The sequence below is a fragment of the Kwoniella dendrophila genome, chromosome 2 (assembly GCF_036810415.1).
Source record: "Kwoniella dendrophila CBS 6074 chromosome 2, complete sequence".
Lineage (NCBI taxonomy): Eukaryota > Fungi > Basidiomycota > Tremellomycetes > Tremellales > Cryptococcaceae > Kwoniella > Kwoniella dendrophila.
The window spans coordinates 930472-947322 of NC_089477.1; the positions used below are offsets into that span (position 1 = coordinate 930472).

General features: G+C 39.1%; 6 protein-coding genes across 6 annotated transcripts; 1 reads left to right on the forward strand and 5 right to left on the reverse strand.

Annotated features, from left to right (window-relative positions):
* Nucleotides 1–138: 138 nt before the first annotated feature.
* Nucleotides 139–1240, forward strand: L201_001764 (uncharacterized protein; the record flags this gene model as incomplete). The annotated part of the gene is made up of 2 exons (XM_066217551.1): nt 139–657; nt 755–1240. The coding sequence occupies 2 exons, from the start codon at nt 139–141 to the stop codon at nt 1238–1240; spliced, it is 1005 nt and encodes a 334-aa protein (XP_066073648.1).
* A 473-nt stretch (nt 1241–1713) lies between these two features.
* On the reverse strand, nt 1714–3408 carry L201_001765 (uncharacterized protein; the record flags this gene model as incomplete). The annotated part of the gene is made up of 10 exons (XM_066217552.1): nt 1714–1722; nt 1784–1854; nt 1926–1939; nt 2025–2276; nt 2362–2521; nt 2596–2683; nt 2762–2816; nt 2892–2943; nt 3011–3071; nt 3172–3408. 10 exons carry the CDS (start codon nt 3406–3408, stop codon nt 1714–1716), a joined length of 999 nt encoding a protein of 332 aa, XP_066073649.1.
* Nucleotides 3409–3995: 587 nt separating this feature from the next.
* L201_001766 (actin-like protein ARP6) lies at nt 3996–6321 on the reverse strand (the record flags this gene model as incomplete). Its single annotated transcript, XM_066217553.1, has 10 exons — nt 3996–4338; nt 4406–4468; nt 4529–4664; nt 4742–5001; nt 5099–5254; nt 5336–5480; nt 5599–5722; nt 5828–5896; nt 5961–6075; nt 6239–6321. 10 exons carry the CDS (start codon nt 6319–6321, stop codon nt 3996–3998), a joined length of 1494 nt encoding a protein of 497 aa, XP_066073650.1.
* A 498-nt stretch (nt 6322–6819) lies between these two features.
* On the reverse strand, nt 6820–11911 carry L201_001767 (uncharacterized protein; the record flags this gene model as incomplete). Its single annotated transcript, XM_066217554.1, has 40 exons — nt 6820–6828; nt 6887–6903; nt 6978–7004; nt 7058–7187; nt 7251–7268; nt 7326–7400; nt 7456–7480; nt 7538–7578; nt 7631–7686; nt 7754–7902; nt 7963–8097; nt 8163–8281; nt 8341–8373; nt 8432–8500; nt 8555–8614; nt 8671–8687; nt 8753–8795; nt 8857–8957; nt 9014–9067; nt 9131–9156; nt 9219–9234; nt 9295–9370; nt 9433–9457; nt 9524–9680; nt 9736–9773; nt 9836–9912; nt 9967–10028; nt 10085–10158; nt 10217–10437; nt 10506–10550; nt 10610–10701; nt 10753–10849; nt 10901–11059; nt 11115–11160; nt 11228–11326; nt 11377–11424; nt 11484–11565; nt 11636–11653; nt 11723–11795; nt 11882–11911. 40 exons carry the CDS (start codon nt 11909–11911, stop codon nt 6820–6822), a joined length of 2739 nt encoding a protein of 912 aa, XP_066073651.1.
* A 1571-nt stretch (nt 11912–13482) lies between these two features.
* L201_001768 (uncharacterized protein) lies at nt 13483–14883 on the reverse strand (the record flags this gene model as incomplete). The annotated part of the gene is made up of 7 exons (XM_066217555.1): nt 13483–13769; nt 13826–13886; nt 13967–14071; nt 14152–14232; nt 14319–14353; nt 14420–14605; nt 14709–14883. The coding sequence occupies 7 exons, from the start codon at nt 14881–14883 to the stop codon at nt 13483–13485; spliced, it is 930 nt and encodes a 309-aa protein (XP_066073652.1).
* A 555-nt stretch (nt 14884–15438) lies between these two features.
* L201_001769 (uncharacterized protein) lies at nt 15439–16524 on the reverse strand (the record flags this gene model as incomplete). The annotated part of the gene is made up of 4 exons (XM_066217556.1): nt 15439–15460; nt 15524–15609; nt 15681–15972; nt 16175–16524. The coding sequence occupies 4 exons, from the start codon at nt 16522–16524 to the stop codon at nt 15439–15441; spliced, it is 750 nt and encodes a 249-aa protein (XP_066073653.1).
* Between the last annotated feature and the right edge of the window lie 327 nt (nt 16525–16851).

The following is a 16851-nucleotide window of genomic DNA, read 5'->3' on the forward strand; positions in this document are numbered from 1 at the left end:
GCCTTCATAGACGCCAAAACTACCTTTTGCTTCAGCTCCACCTACACCTCTTCAGATAATAGCTGTTTTCATATCAAGATTTGATCGAAAAAATCCAATTTAACGATGTTAGCTCTAGCATCATATCCATCTTATACAATGACAACACCTAGATCATCATCACCTTTAAATCCAAATCATTCAAGATCCAGTTCACCTTTATCTTCACCTACACCTGGTCCATCATCATCATCATTAACATTTTCGAATTCTTTTGGAAATATAGGAAATTATCAATCATTCTCTTCTGCACCTCTATTTCCCGTTTTAGGTATAACGAACTCTTCTTCATCACCATCTTCATCAAATTCAAAATCTACGATACTCTCTACGAGATATTCTAGACCTAATAAAAAACCATCACTGGGAAGTACATCATCTTCACCATTACCTATAAATAATGATTCAGATTTATTCTCAGAAGGAACTACACCGATGGAAGGTTTCATGTGGAGAGAAAAATTCACAAGAAGACTTAAAGAGAGAGAACGTAGGAAAGAACAAAGAAATCAAAGTATAGATAAAAGGAGAGGTATCATATCGAATTCTGTAAACAGAGAGATGAGTCTAGAAGAAGAAGAAGAAGAAGATAGGAAAGCTCAAGAAGATGATGAAGAGGTGAGTTTAGATTATCTTTCAACATATCAACGTACAAGAAACAGTACTTTGAATTTAGCTGATTAAATCGTTATGCTTCTTTTCATTTTTTCGATAGATATTTCGTCGTTTGGTTATTCTACAACGTAAAAAATTGAATCATGCAAATGAAATTGGTGGATTAACTGAAATTTCACCTGAATTTTGGGAAGAAGAATTGATTGATATACATCATGAAGAAAAGGAATTATTGAATAGATTGGAAAGTAATAATTATCTGGATATATCGCTCGACTCGCTTCAAAGACATCAAGCTCAAGCAAATACATATCATAATGAATATAATCAAAATCTCATACCAGACAGAAGTGATGTTCGCGAGCAAGAAGAGTGGGAAAATGAAGCTGCTCTAGCAGAAGAACAAGAAAGGGATTTTGAAGAAATTCAATTTGCTAATCAAGTTGAACAAGCTTATTCAAGTCAAGTGAACAACCATCATACACAAAATCAATCTAATCAGAAAGACAGTTTGAATACGGATATGGGTATGGATATGGACATGGAAGTTGATTGGGAAGCTTTTGATTCTATGGACGTAGAATGATGATATTGATTATGCGCAATCCTTTTTTATGGCTTTATTCTTCGACCAAGGACTTTTTTCCAATTCGATTTTGTTTTTTATATTTTTATTTATCGTAATTATCAATCGCTCGATGCGTCCGTTTAATTCGAATTACCGTACTTTGTATATATAATTATTTTTGTATGCCTTCAGTGCTATCCTTTCTTGATCTGTAATTGTGCATTATGATGAAACGCTAAATTTGTTATCTACACGGTATCATTGGAAATACTGATCATGCATATTCATATATGGATTTTCACACAGCTTAGATTGTCTTCTCCTTTTTCCTTCTCCTTCTTGTCTTTCAATAATTGACGTATATTGCTGTATAGACAGACACCTTATTCACATCTTCCCTCCTATTCTCAAAAGCCGATCCCTATTCTCTCGATGTACTTTCACATAATGTATGTCCACAAATAATCAGAGAACTAACACACATTGGCTGCTTAGTATACCTACGCGATTCAGAAATGGTTAGCTTCGAGGGTAACTCTCAGTCAAATAACCTAAGCTCACCTTCTTCTTTTCGTCAACAGAGAAACCACCTGGACCAATGTTAACAAGTAAGAGGAGACCACCAACGATAGCTAGAATATATGAAATTATACGTCAGCTTGATCAAACACCGAAAAAGAAAGGTGGGAAGAATGAAGCTTACATAAAGTTTGGAAGCTATATTATAAAAATCAATAACAACAATTAGCCAAAACCCTGACCATGGTCTTTCATTCAGATAATTGAATGATTGTAAACTTACAAATCATATTTTAAAAAATCTCTTTGAGGATGAGCAGAATGTACAGACCACCAATTGTTGATAAAAACGTTGAAAACAGATAATAAAACAACTAAGAAAGTTGCACTCCATTTTGCTTTAAATCCTACAGCAACCATGATACATGCACCTAAACCGACAATTGAAACTAATACTCTTGCAAATGACCATGTACCTTGGAAAATGAATCCAATGAACAAGAAAATCAATAAAATTCTACCGGCAAGTTGGAAGCTGTTGTTAGGTTCAGTGTTTTAGATTAGCAAGATTCTAATTGGGAAATAAAATAAATAATATCAATGCGCGAAAAATGACTCACTATTTTCTTCTATCAGTTTCACTTATAGAAGGTAAACCAGCAAAAATCTTTTTAGTCTTTTGTTGTGAATATGTGTCGGAAAGTACCATGAGTAAACCACCAACTACAGACAAGTTTCTCAGGAAGAATGAAAGATCGAATAAAAGACCATAACCGAGACCTATTTGAGATGTTTAGGGTAATCAGCTGTTTGTTCCTTCCCGAGTATTTCCAGCTGAGCGAACGTCAACTGACCTTGAGCAACTACCACACCAAGTAAACAGAATACAGAGTAATCAGGGAATTTTTTACCAATTACACCGAATGATCCTCCTAACATAGCCTAATGAGTGATAGATTAGAACGTATATGAGCTATTATGACCTGACCTCAAAGGGGACAAGAGAGAGGGATAGCTTACAAAGACGTTGATAAGGAGGAACAAATGAGATATACCCCATGGGAAATGTCGGTGTCTAATAGGTTGAACGTATTAGCTACTGCTAAATTATCTGGTGCGATATATTCTGACAAGCTGGAAAAACACTCACTTTTGGAGATACCAAAGTTGGTCAGACCATTGAGTCATAATTCTAAGGGCATCTATGAGAAGGTTAATTGATATAAGCTATTTGACCTTTCGGAGACGATGAACAGGTATTTAGCTTACCTTCGAGGAAAGTAACGACAATCAAGAATCTAGCCATTGCAGGTACATAAGGTCTGATAGGCTATTCATAAGATAGTTATATATCGTCGTCAATTTGAGCTGCTTTATCTCTTAATTGCCCAGATTTCAGATTGCCAGCTCAATGAGACGGATTGACTTACCTGAGTATAAGCTTCAATCAAATCTTCGATTTTACTTGTATAAGCTTGAACTTTATTCAATAAATCATCATCTGAACCTGAACCACCATAACTTGATGAATGTGATGATCTTGAAATTGGATCAGGTTGATATCCACCACCTCCTCCCATACCCATGTTCAAACCTGAACCTGGTCCACCACCCATCATGGGTTGTTGTCTTTGTGCATTTGGATTAAGATGAATTCGTTGTGACATGTTGAGTTTATGCTGTTGATGAGGATGGGAAGGTCGAATCGTTAGCAAGTGAATGAATCCAAGTAGGCTATATATTGTATCAAGCAGAAGCACAATCAATAAATAAAGAAAGAAATATAACTCACAAATCTTCCTCTATGTCAGTTATACAAAGATAAAAGAGTACTGTTTGAATATACGGGTGAGAAGGATGTTAATGGAGTAGGTTGAATGACCAGAAAGTGGAGAGGAGAAGAGGTATTGATTGTCGCGTTGGCAGTTAGGCGGTTAAATGAATTCAGTTTAGATATAGTGCACGGGATGATCGTCATCTTTGTGAGCCTGATATCCGCAGCTTTTATGGTATTAATCAGGGTTTATACATTTTATACCGTCACTAAACACTGGTACTCTCCGGTACAGGCAATTGTTATACCACCGCACGGACAATTCCAACGAATGAGCTTGCATCCATATAAGAAGAACTCATACATCGCCGAGATGCAGTACTGGGGCAAGCTCAATCAAGTGTGAGCATCTCAATGTTGAGCATCATATCAAATTCAAAAGGACATAATGAGCATATATGCATAGACAATATGATTACTTTACAACAAACCACCTCCTCCTCTTCTTCTTCTACCACCCCAATTACCACTTATAACTTCTTCTTCACCTAATTCTTCATCTTTTCTTTTTCCTGAACCTTTACCTTTTTTACTTTCTAATCCCATTGCATATCTTCTTTCTCTTTCATCTTCATCAATTTCACCACTGATTTCACCTGATGTAAATCCTGGTGGATTAACATTATAAATTGGTCCACCAAATCTACGTCTACATATTGATGATCCATATTCTTGATATTCTGATTTCGTTACTGGATAGGTAGATAAATAAATATCGGATGCTGTTAATGATGTTGCTGCTACATATGGTGGAGAAGCGGGGCTAGAATACGACGAGATATCAGTAGCTGTGGTGCTATTTATTGATATATTCACAAGAAAAGACTAACTCGAAAGCTTCATATATTCCAATCTCATAATCTACCGGACAAAGAGCTTGTAGATCCCTTTCTCTGAATAATCATATTAATCAGCACTTAGGTCATTGTTTTATGATTTATAGATCAGCTTACAGTCTTTCACCTAAAGCTTCAATATTCCCTAAACCACCGAAAATACCAATATGAGCCCAGTACATTCCTCTTAATTCTTCAGGCATCATCGATATGACATGTAATATAGTTTCAGGTAATCCAGATTGTTTCAGTCCTATGATTATACTCTGATCAGCTATGAAGACATGTCTACAAGTATAATAGCTGAACAAGAGGGCCTTCCTGACTTACCGATATCAGAAGGGTTAAAAAGCAATTCAGGTCCAGTAAATCTTTCATTACCCATGACCAGTATCTGTTCTTCTTCATCTTCCACATACTTCTTAGCATTTCCATTCCCGTTTGTGCTATTCTGATCACCATTCTTTTGGGTTACTTCGGGTAGTTTAGCATTGGGGCCAGAACGTATATATCCCGTACGTGAGCTTGATCTTGATGAAAAATCAGGTAAAACATATTCCTGTACTATTGGATTATTCTTAGGATCTTGTCTACCCAAGTCTGATTATCAGCTTAAAGTCAATCAGGTGAGACGATATTCTAGCTTGAAAGGCATAATTGTCTGAGGGTGATGCGTGGTCAACTTACTTGCACAATTCCAAATCCTTCTTCCAATCCATACTAACATATCCACAAGCTTCTCTAACATCATTTACAACATGAGTCTGATCAATCATATTCCATTGTCTGAACGATATCAAGTGTTTTAGGTGATTTGTTAGGAGTTTACCTCCAACGTCGATCCTATCATATGACAGTACATAAGTCAGCTTTATTTTGATCTCAGTTTTAATGATCGAAAATTAATGAGATTGGGAAAACTACCTTTTCACGTGTTCCCAGATTATTTGACCATCTCTTAATGGTATAACATGAGTATATGAATATCCAACATCAATTATTATTGTACATTCAGGTGAAACCCCAAATTCATTTTCAAATAATCCTCCATAAGGTATTAATGCAGCAGCTAAACAAGACACAACAATAATCTAATACATATCAGCTTCTCCACTTCAGCTGAAAGATGAAAGTATGATAATGGTTTTTTAAGAAGGAAAGAGAGAAAAATGAAGAAAGAAACGTACGTGTACATCTAAAATAACTTTGGAATTCATATTCTTCAAATACCATCTGATCATATGTTTCAGCTATATTAGGTAAATTGAAATATGGCTCTGTGACTAATAAACTAGATTCTGCTGGATTTATCTACAAGAACAGGAATCCATATTCGGTTAGAAATGATTTCTCGACATTGAATTATGGCTTATAGTGGGATATTGTGAGCTTCATCCGCATGAAAATTCAACATACATTTAATCCAGAAGATGAAAATATCCTATCCCAAACTATCTTTTCTGCATCCCAATTAACTAACATACCCTATTGTACATACTACCCATCAGCTAATTCAATCATGCATCTCAGAGTTGAAGCAGAAGCTTACACGTTCAAAAGGTCTTCTATAAACTATACCTGATAAATCCTTACACTGGTCGATCTCATCGCTTACATATACCTTCTTTTCGTTCCTTGCACGAGCTATAGAGTTTGGGAAGATCCTAAGTGACAGAAAAGGGTCGATTATCAGTTCAAGTGGAATTCAATTGCAGCAACATATCAATGAAAGTGGGAATCAGGTGAGTTCGTTTGCGTTTTATCAAGTCAAGGACTTATTTTTGGGACCATTAACTCGTTAGGTAGCGATGATAAACCGAAACTCACCTGGGTTCCGAATCTATACCACTGATTCCAGCTTTAATACTATATGCCCCGTTATCCAGAATCACTATCGGCGGGGTGGTCATTATTACTGCTATATGCCACTCATGTTTCGGTCTGCTGTGAACTTGCCCAATATGTATGCAGCAAATATCAAACTGAAATGACGAGAATCATAAACAATAACGATAACAAATGCTTGTAACAAAGAATCGACCGATTCCAACGGAAAGGCAAACAGCTACAACGGACATGACCGTTCGTGATAAGATTAAACATATTACTGTCTGGTACATGCGCTGACGGTCATTTCCATATCAATTGGCATAAAAGAGTGACTATTTACATCCCAATTGTTTATGTACATAATAACCTTCCCTACTGCATACTAGTTATATGAACGTTAAGATAATTCGCCGTGAGGATGAAACGATGATTGAGAAGGCACAATAAGTATGTTTTGGAGATAGGATATTTAGAAGAGAATGAAGAGGTTTAATGGGAGAATTGGAGAATTGCGGAATATTTGCGTAGAAGGTAAACATGTAATGGATTTTCTTAATGACAGTATTACTTGTGGAATTTTACATGTACTGTAGTTAAGCATCAGCATCCATGGATATGTAGACTTAAAAGCGATATGTCACTTACCCAGGCAACGTTATTGACTGATATGGATTGAACACGGAGACAGTCAGTATCTCACATTACATGGAAGCAGGCAAAAGATCAAGATACTCACATTCAACCTCGTTCTCAATCCGTTTCTCTGTGATGGAACATCAGTAAACAGCTTCGCGGACAGATGGATGAGGAACTCACTAAGTCTAAGAGGATCGAATGTGGCGGATTCCTTCTTTCCTGAGCCAGAAGATGGTGCTGTGGAAGCAGCTTCAGTAGAGTCATCGGTATAGACCCAGTCTCTGACTTTCTCAGCAACGATATCGGCGTACTAGGTATAAGTATATACACGGTCAGTCGAATTTCTTTTTATACCTTGTGACTTGTAACTTACATATGCAACGGGAACAAGCTGTTTGATTCCATTATTAGCAAGTTCTCCCACCCCGGGTCACGAATAATTACTTACGGAGACGGATCTTGTAGCTCTGGCGTATGTGTAACAGAGATCATTGACAAGTTTTTGAAGCTTATCGGCAGTGTACTATCGTATTTTGTTAGTCATGAACGACCATATTTCGGTTCCATCAGTAACTCACCTTGTTTTCGTCGGCAACAACAACACTGGCAGGAAGTAGATCAGCATGTATGACAGGTTCAATCAGACTGGGTCGCACATACTAGTGAGTTGGTCGGGCAGTACCTTGAAGACCGGCGTGTGCCTAGATAACATAGTCATCGGAGCGTTCTGTTCAAATGTGCGTTGATACTTACTTGAAGGTAGAAGTCGTGAACCATGGGTGAAGTCACCTTAGAATCAACGATAGTACCTGTTATTTCGAGTAAGCGAGAAAGGTATCTGTATTCGTTGACTAAGGGATGTCATGAATGGCTCACCAGGTGGAAGATTACCAGTTCTGTCCTTGTCACCATCGTTTGAGGCAAAGAATCGCATGGCATGTCTCTTGGCACAAATAACAAATGTGATCTTGGGCATGTATTTGCCGAATCTTCGAGCAGCTCTCTTAATAGCGTCAACTTCGTATCTGCGAGAATGATGTCAGGATCGCCATTTGATTCGCAGGAGAACGCAGACCGTGACTTACTGAACACAGTGAGCGTATTGGCCCTCTGATACACCATCTCGGAAGAACAAAATCTTTTCTGGTTTGGCTTTGTTATTCTTTTCAAATGTGACGATGTGGTCATATACCATAGATTCAAGGTCTTGAATAATCTCACTAAAGACAAGTACCAGTATTTAGTGGTCGTAGTTGGGTATAAGGTTCAATGCAGGCAAACTCACACTCGGCCTTCTTGGAGACGGATAGCAGGAGAGAATTTGTTGTTCTCTCCGTTGGTGGCGCAAACACTGACCGCAATAGAAGGTTGGATAAGATCGCCTTTGGGAGGGGGGTGACCGACCTAAGGAACAAAATGTTAGTGGTAAATTGTGCGAGGACTCAAACATAATTCTGGCTCACATCTGCTCCGATCATCATGGTATTTTTCTCGATCTATATAAAGATGAGTTATTCAGTGTATAAGCGGCTCCGGGGAATAGGCGAAACTCACATTATGGGCGACTTGGTGAGTAATACCACCTAATTTAGCATGAATCTTCATGGCGACATTACCACAGTACTAGACAGGAGTCTGTCAGCTTATATAGCGGTTTTATGAGTGGTCCTTGCTCACTTGGTCAAGACCTCTATCACTTTTGATCTTTTGTGATTGCAGGCATTGAGTAACGACAGGCTAAGATACGGAAATCAGTTTTGAATGCTTGCCAAAATATCTGCGGGCAAGCTTACTTTGAGTAGACCCTCAGCTGTCAAGCGTTGTAGAAAATGATCAGCGGCAGAAACGCTGACCAGAGTGGTCTTGAATACTTACCTGCGATGGATTTAATATTTTTATACATGGGTACGTCTTTTCTCTGTAGCAAATGAGGTGTGAGCTGATGAGTAGATATAACAAATGATTACTATCATACTTACTGGCATGATAACGAGAATCATTTGCGGGTTTTGCTTTGATTTCATGAAAGCTTTTCTAGCTGCTTCTTGAAGACCGCCCTTGATACCGGCTCCTGCTCCACCTGCAGCATTGTAAGCGCAAATACCCTGTAGAAATTACTTGTATTCGTCGACATACCTTGATTGGGGTTCCATTGGAAGCAGTCAGGTTGTTTGTTGTCAACGGCACAACCTGTGTGAGGGTTCGTTAGATCATTGTAACGTAACGTTAAAAAGTATGGGGAGAAAGGCTTACCATAACCAATCAAAACTGAAACCAAGCTGGAGACGAGAATTAGCATACGAACAAAGGTAGTGTGATACCAAATTTGGAGTATACTCACTAGGTGACGAATTTTTCTATCCATGGGGGGGGGGGCTTTCAGCAAAGACATTCCTTATATAAATTGGGACACTCACGAAGATCCGGTACGATGCATCGTTCATCGAATGATACGACAGACCAGGATTTAAGCGGTTTGCCGGGTTTAGTGAACTGTAAAAAGGCGGATGATCAATAAACAACCAGTTACGTATTAAGCAGGAGCAATTACTCACTTTGACAGCCTTCAAGTTCCATCCACTATGAGAATTAGCATAGCAGGTCAGTCCTTAGACACAGATCTGTCTGCGCATTGATACAACCTACCCAAAGTTGGCCTTGATACTTTTGTTACCACCGTAGAGCACGTTAGGTGGCATGAGTACTCGAGCAGGAATGTTCATCATTTTTGTATTGACTTCAACCCCCCATGCTTTGAGTTTGGGCAGGTTACTGTAATCGAGTTTAGTTCTCCAAGCATTGACTAGCGAATACAAGGTCAGGTCTTTCACATCTCATATACACATGAACAGACTTACTGGCTCCTTCTCTCTCGGGAGGAGGCTTGGCAGCATGTCTGATGATGTGTAGAATCGTCAGACCAGGTACTCAGGCGGGAAACAAGAAGAGAACAGATACTTATCTCGGCAGTCTGATCGGCAGTAAGTTTGACCATTGGAATTGAATGGAATGGTTCGAGCTTTACGAATTCCATGCTGAACACGTTGTCAGCGTAAATCCGCATTGTATTGGTTATCAAGAACACTTACGGAATATAATTCTTGCCGAATAAAACACATGGGAGTCTTGGTCTTGTGACCTGTCTGTTGTACTGTTCCTTGAAGTATTGTACAACGCTGATTTGCCTATCAGGTTTGCCATCCTTACCAGCAAGGTTGAACTTGATGGCTTCGGCTGGCTGGGAAGTGATCTTAAGAATGGAAAAAACTCGATCGGTTTGTCTGAAATCTGTTGGTTAGCATTGATCAGAAGACGGCCAAACGTGACGCATGTACATACCTGTGAGTCACCTTAAACTTGGCAGTTTTGAGGATTTCATTCAATTTCCTGATTTGAGAAGGATTGAGCTCTTGGATAGCTGGAACCCCTCCGCCGCCTTGATGAGAAGGTGGTCCACCTCTACCACCTCTCCCACCTCGATCGAAACCTCTGCCACCTCTCGCTCCTCCTCTACCACCGCCGCCACCACCACCCATGCCAAGTAATTTAGCACATACATCCTATTATTTGTTATACAGGTTAGCTACGTGTAAGTTGTATCTTGGACATAAACGAGAAGATCGCTTACGACAAGCATTCCGGGTTCAACGAAGGCAGAATACGCAGTATCAATCTACCCAATAATGATTTAGCCTGTATACTGTGCCGTAAAAATGGAACGATGGTACTCACTTGAAGGGCAGGGTATTGATCGGAAGTCCATCGGAAAGATTGTTGAAAACCTCGATAAAGAATACCACCGGAGGAAAGAGGAACGCCACCCTCTACATTGATATTAGCCTCAAGAACTATCTAATGTACTTGGTATAACATACCTTCGGTGAAAAATCTTCGACCGGCAGCACCAGACATATGGAATCTCTTGGCAGCAGGATCTCTGAACAAGATATTCATGGCTTGAATTGCGACAAGCTACAAAGCCATCATAAGCTACCTATGGTTGATAGACGTTACGAAACTTACCATTTCATTTCTGACTTGCTCGGTTTGTCTGTTGCCATTGCAGTAATCGACGATGGTTTGCAGATCAACTTTTTGAGCGAATTGAATAACAGCTTTATATCTTCGCTTTTCATCGTTAGGATCTGAACCTTCTTCCTTGAGGGTAAAGACGATTTCGCACTAAAGTTACCAGTCAGCGAGCGACTCAAAGTTTTGTGACCAATCAACAACTTACAGTATTACCTTGCATTGGAACCTCAAAAGGTGTGTAGAAACTCTTGCTGTTTCGAATAACATGATTTCAGCTAATGAAGCTATATTGACGGACAAGTGAAAATAGGGACTCACACTTGATCGTAAGCTGCACACTCGAGGGCTTTTTTGATGTCACCTTTGGCCTCTGAGACAAGTGCATCCCAAAGCTTTTGAAGAAGAGCTCGAGGTTTTCTGAAGCAACAGTCAGCGAGAGGTACATCGGTGAGCAAAGGTCAACTCACTTTTGGTTGGCGACCTTGACGACAGGGTTGATTTCAATGTCGTAGTGACTGATTTGGCGAAAGATTAGTCCATGATCCGTTTACAATCAATAATAGGTATTGCTTACTTGACAGAAGCGCCTTGGCCCTTAAATCTTGCGGGGTACATGTTGGCATTTACCTTGATAGCTTTACCAGCTGTTCCGTAACCTGGTGAAGAGAGAAAGAGGATATTAGAGGTTACTTAGGCATCACTCTGACAGAATTGAAAAGAGCTCACCTGGTCTTGGAGGACAACCTATAACACAATTCAAATTGATATCAGTAACAACCTTCTTTGAATAAATCACTACCAAATCAGGCTTACCATCGAGGGTTTCTTGTTGGTTTCTTCTCCCAATGGAGAGCTCTTGCATACCGGAGATAAGATCGCCGGCAGTCTACATTCAATTAGCAGATAATCAGCTTATATTATTGGGATGAATATGCAGGAGGTTATATAAGTTAGGCGAAATTCTAAACTCACGGCGGTAGGTTTAGTTTTTGGGGTAGCCATTTTGCGTATTATATTTTGTTCATTCCTTGTTAGTTGGTGATTCGATAGTTTCACGAGCTGACGAGAGAGAAAAGAGTTAGTCTGCATGGTCAAAACCGTAAGACATACAAGTAAAGGAGGGATGGTAGAAATCAATTGAGGATAAATGTCAAGTAGACATCGAGGCAGAGAAGGGATGTGAGATGACGTTTTTATATATGACTTACGTTCACCAGGAAGTTGACTGTACTGATTAAACTTGAAAAAGATTAACCAGACTTATCTTTTTTTTTGAGTTTTTTATTATTGAACGTTTTGATTTCACTTCAAACTTAGAACAGCAAGAAGGAGTTTGACTCTGGGGAGAGAAGGGGTTATTAAGTTATTGAAGTGGAAAGAGGGGAGAAATAAAGGGTGTTGAAGAAAGAAAAAGAAAAAGAAGAAGAAGTGGAAGCAGTTGATCTAACTCATTATTAAGGAAATTCCAAAATGCAGAGGAGAAGGAAAATTCTGGCAGCGGTAATGAGAAGTCGGACAGGGTATTGAAAAAAATTTGGACCAAAGGAATCGGAAGAAAGTGGGGAATTGATTTGAGTGTTTCTGTGTAGTTTATCGGTTTGACGGTGCTAATTTGATTGGAGTACCTATGCACAGATCGTCGTATGCGAAGATTGAGGGATACAAATAGTATGTAAACAAGTCAACTTGTTTCACAATCAATAAATGACGATTAGATTTTGATGGTTGATGGTTGATGGTTGATAGGTTGATATACAACAATAGAGTTGACATCAACTGACGCTAAAATACACAACAGGCGGCGAAGTGCGAAAGGTGGTATATATTGTAATTGCCTTGATTTTTACCCTGAAAGTCTAGATAAGACAAGAAGCTTATGGGAAATTTGACAGCGAGAAGAGAGGAAGGGATGGCTGTAAAATGTCGCTGTGACGATGTGATGATTATTCATGTTTAACATGCTTTTATAGCGTCACTCATCGTACTTTCGGACATTCTCACCGTCCTCAAACACGATTCGATTATCAGATCGGATCAGGAGATTGAGCAGACATAGCAAAGGAATTGAATCCGCCTTAATCGGTATGGAAAGAAAGTTCATCAACGCCCTTATTGCTTCATCCTTCTCCCGTACTGCTTTTCCCGTACTCCTTGACTGTTGGTAAATATGTCCATCAGTAGTTTTAGCTGAACTTTGTGTATATATGATCTTGACCCTCCTTTCGTTCGCGTTGAAGGGTGTTTATTCATATGTACCTGATTAGAAGATGCATCAAAGAAACACACTTCGCTTAATGTGATCACAGGATAGATTGTTCTACTAGGTGAGGATCATTTACCATGATGATCAAATGACGAACGCTATGAGGTTATAATAATATTTGATAACACAGAAGATAGTAATGTTGTCATTTTTCCGATCTAAAAAGCTAAATTCATGAGACAATTTCATTCGATAGTCATCATTCATGACATCTATTAATATATCAGACAGTCTACTAAGCTGATATCATATGATATGATTAGATCATGCAATGCTTGAATGTCACGCAGTCTAAATGTCCGTTATATGCTCATAATCCCTCTCTATGACTCTGTTCAGCGACTGGACTAGGAGGATTGACAGGTAGCCTTATGGTTCCTTCATGATCTGCTTCTAGAGTTCCATTTGAATCGATAGTTGGACGTTCACCTTGTTTGGCATCACCATTGAGTAAAGGTTGTTGTTCACCATTTTGTACTCTATTCTTTGGTGTAGGTTTATCATCCCCTTGCAATCGGGCAATCATCTTTTGTAGCATTTTGGAAAACCATAACCAATTTAAGCCGTTCAGTGCGAGGTTACCAGAACAGTAAATAACTAAAATGCACATTCAGCTCATTAACGGTGTCTGATACTGGGATCAATAGACCTACTGTGTAGATGAAGTGGGATACGGTGTCTTTCAGTCCACATAGTCTGGAAAAACAATATACTCTAAATGAGGCGATCAGTTAGCAGGCATTCGCGTAATGCCTTGTGGCATAGTGGGCCGATTTAAACAACATAATACTCACATTTGCACCTCCATAAATAATTCTAGCTAAGAAGAACACCAACATGAACAATAAAGCGTTGACAAGAAAGAAGGTTGGGTATTTTGTAGAAAGGCCAGCTTTATCCTATTGACAGTTGGCGAATATCAGCTCTTCCTTTACTAGATATCCTGAATAAGTTGGAAAAGCAGGACAAACATGCTTACCATAAACCAATGAATATTTAGTAAAGGAGTAGACAATTCCCATAAGAGAAAGGGAGCTCCAAACCCAGCTAAGAAAGGTCTCTAAAATAGGATATAATCATCAATATACTGACGTTCTAGACATACTGAGGTTTTGTATCCGAGCAAGCTTAATCAAAGATACTTGCGAAAGAAAACAAAAACACAGCTAAACAAGCCGCACCTGTAGAAGGGATAGATTTAGCGATTACAAATTTAACGAAATAACATGTATCAAGTCTACACTCACCGTGAACTACAAACCCTATGGAAGAATTCATCAAAGAATCCAAAGTATCCCACACAAAATAACCTGAACTAAAAGCGAATACGTGTCCCGCCCAAGAATCATATCCGAATATTGGATCTGCCTTAAGTATAGATGAAGAAAGACACTTGAAAGCTAGCGGAATGACGATTATCGCATGAACCATTGCTGTAGTATAGTCATAGTCAGTATATACAGCTATCAGATATGTGTATTATAACAATCCTTCAAAGGCGCGTTGAGAAGAGTTTGATATGCTTGTTTCACTCACAAACCACATGAGTAGCCCAACCTATTCTAGTCCGTTTATCAAACTCTGAGTATTTCCCTACTAATTTTGGTGAAATTGTATGGGAAGCGTATTGAACACCGTAGAAGAATATAGTTGATAGAGCCAAAGTCGGCAAATGTGGTCCTAGCAGAGGCAAAGGGTTGTAGGCAGACATGATATTGAAGTGTCCGTAGAAATCTAAAAACGTATACAATAAATATCGATGTTTATCGAGAATATAGGTATAAGAAAAGAAGAAGAGCACAGGATCGCGAGGATATGTACGATTAGCTGACAGATGCTCTTCTGCTCAAGTGGGTATACTGGATATGGTATATGTTGAATAGGTTGGTGAATTAAGAAGATCTTTTGTAACAAGGACACAACATCGCTCCATTGATCAGCGAGATAAACTCTCCATTTTTTTGGGTGAAATATCGATATCGGGCATACACATGTGTTTTCGTAAGTCTGCGTCACTCAGGAACAAGGTATGCTACAATCATGATATGATGCTACTGTAATTTAAAGTCTCGGTCTCGGTTAATCAATACCCGATCATCTCGGAGGTATGCAATATCGCGGAATTCTTGTTATGAATTTCATTCTTGCTCATAACAACATACAAGGTGTACAACTTAGACAGTAAGTATTACAAGTATGGGTCACCCCGCCAGAGATGCTCATGTATCCCTTTCAGACGGATCCTTCACGCTCATAAGAACGACGATTACCATGATTCACAATCGGGTCTGCGCAAAGGGTAGAAAGTCAGCTTATTGTTCTGAAAAGGAAAGATACTAGCATCGACTTACCTGATATCTAATTCTTGAGTCCAGGCTGATCGTCGTTGATTAACGAGTGCTAGATATGTGGTAGCTATATCATCTGGATCGAGTCGCTAAATTCAGAGTAGGCATTAATAACATGCACATGAATTTGTCAAATCAAGCGTTCTAGCTGAGAACTCACTTTATCGCCTTTATCTTCGCCCATCATACCTTTGACTCTTTCAGTATTTATAATACCATCGATAATCACATGTCCGACATGTACGCCCTTTGGACCAAATTCTCTTGCTAATGATTGTGACAATGCTCTTCTTGCAAACATACCAGGTGCTAAAGAAGAAAATTTTGCACCTGCTTTGATTGACATTGTAGCCCCGGTGAAAAGCAATACACCTTTTGCACCTGTTTCGGAATCCGGTTCATTCTTGAGGAATAATGGTAAGATGGACTGTGAAAGATTCCAGCCTCCAACACTGTATTATTGAATAACATGTGAGGTCAGCTCTAGTACTTTGGCTCTTGGAGCTTCTCTCTGAGCGATTGCGAAGCAGTATAGTAGTAAATAAGGAGGCAAGAAGCCGGACAGGGGTAGAGGAGGCGTGGAAAAGGGGGCGAAGCAACAGGATGAGCGGAAGGAGAGGGGGAAGGAACGGGAAGGGATGGAGCCATACTCACACACCAGTTTCTAAACCACTTCGAATCTCGCTTTCCGATTTATCCAAGAAATCTTTCATTTCGAATTTCTCATTAACATTATAAATACCCACGTCTACTCTTGATTCAGGCCAATGTTTTTGTAAATCCTCGAATGCTTTTTTGAGTGAAGATGAAGATCCATCAGATGATAAAGCTAAAATGTTTTCCTTGGGTATACTCGAAGGTAAATTCAATTTTGGTAATGAGTCAGGTAAAGATCTAGATAAGAGTAGCAATGAATGTGTGCTGGATAATTTCTTGGCTATTGATGCTGATAATCCAGGACCTACACCTAATATTACTGCTATTCTTCTTGTTGGAGTTGACATATTGTGTTGAGCTAATTTTATCGATTAGACTTGTAAGTTGAGTGATATATAAACTCTTTGACTAGACTTTTGATTGTTGCTGCTTTTATATCAGTAATGTCTCGACTGAGTTGTACTTTTGTCGTACTTGGATTGTGAGAGTTTTGTCAGCATCCAAAGATCTCCCCTTCTGAAATGGTAATCTGATTATCAATAATAAAACTAATGTATTGTCAAGAACCCACTTCAAGATATCGTCATAGCCGAAGTTAATGCGGGTTGATTCCCACGGTCGTCTCCAGCCATACTGTCATCACATCTGCCATGACAGGCACAAGGGGTCGAGCC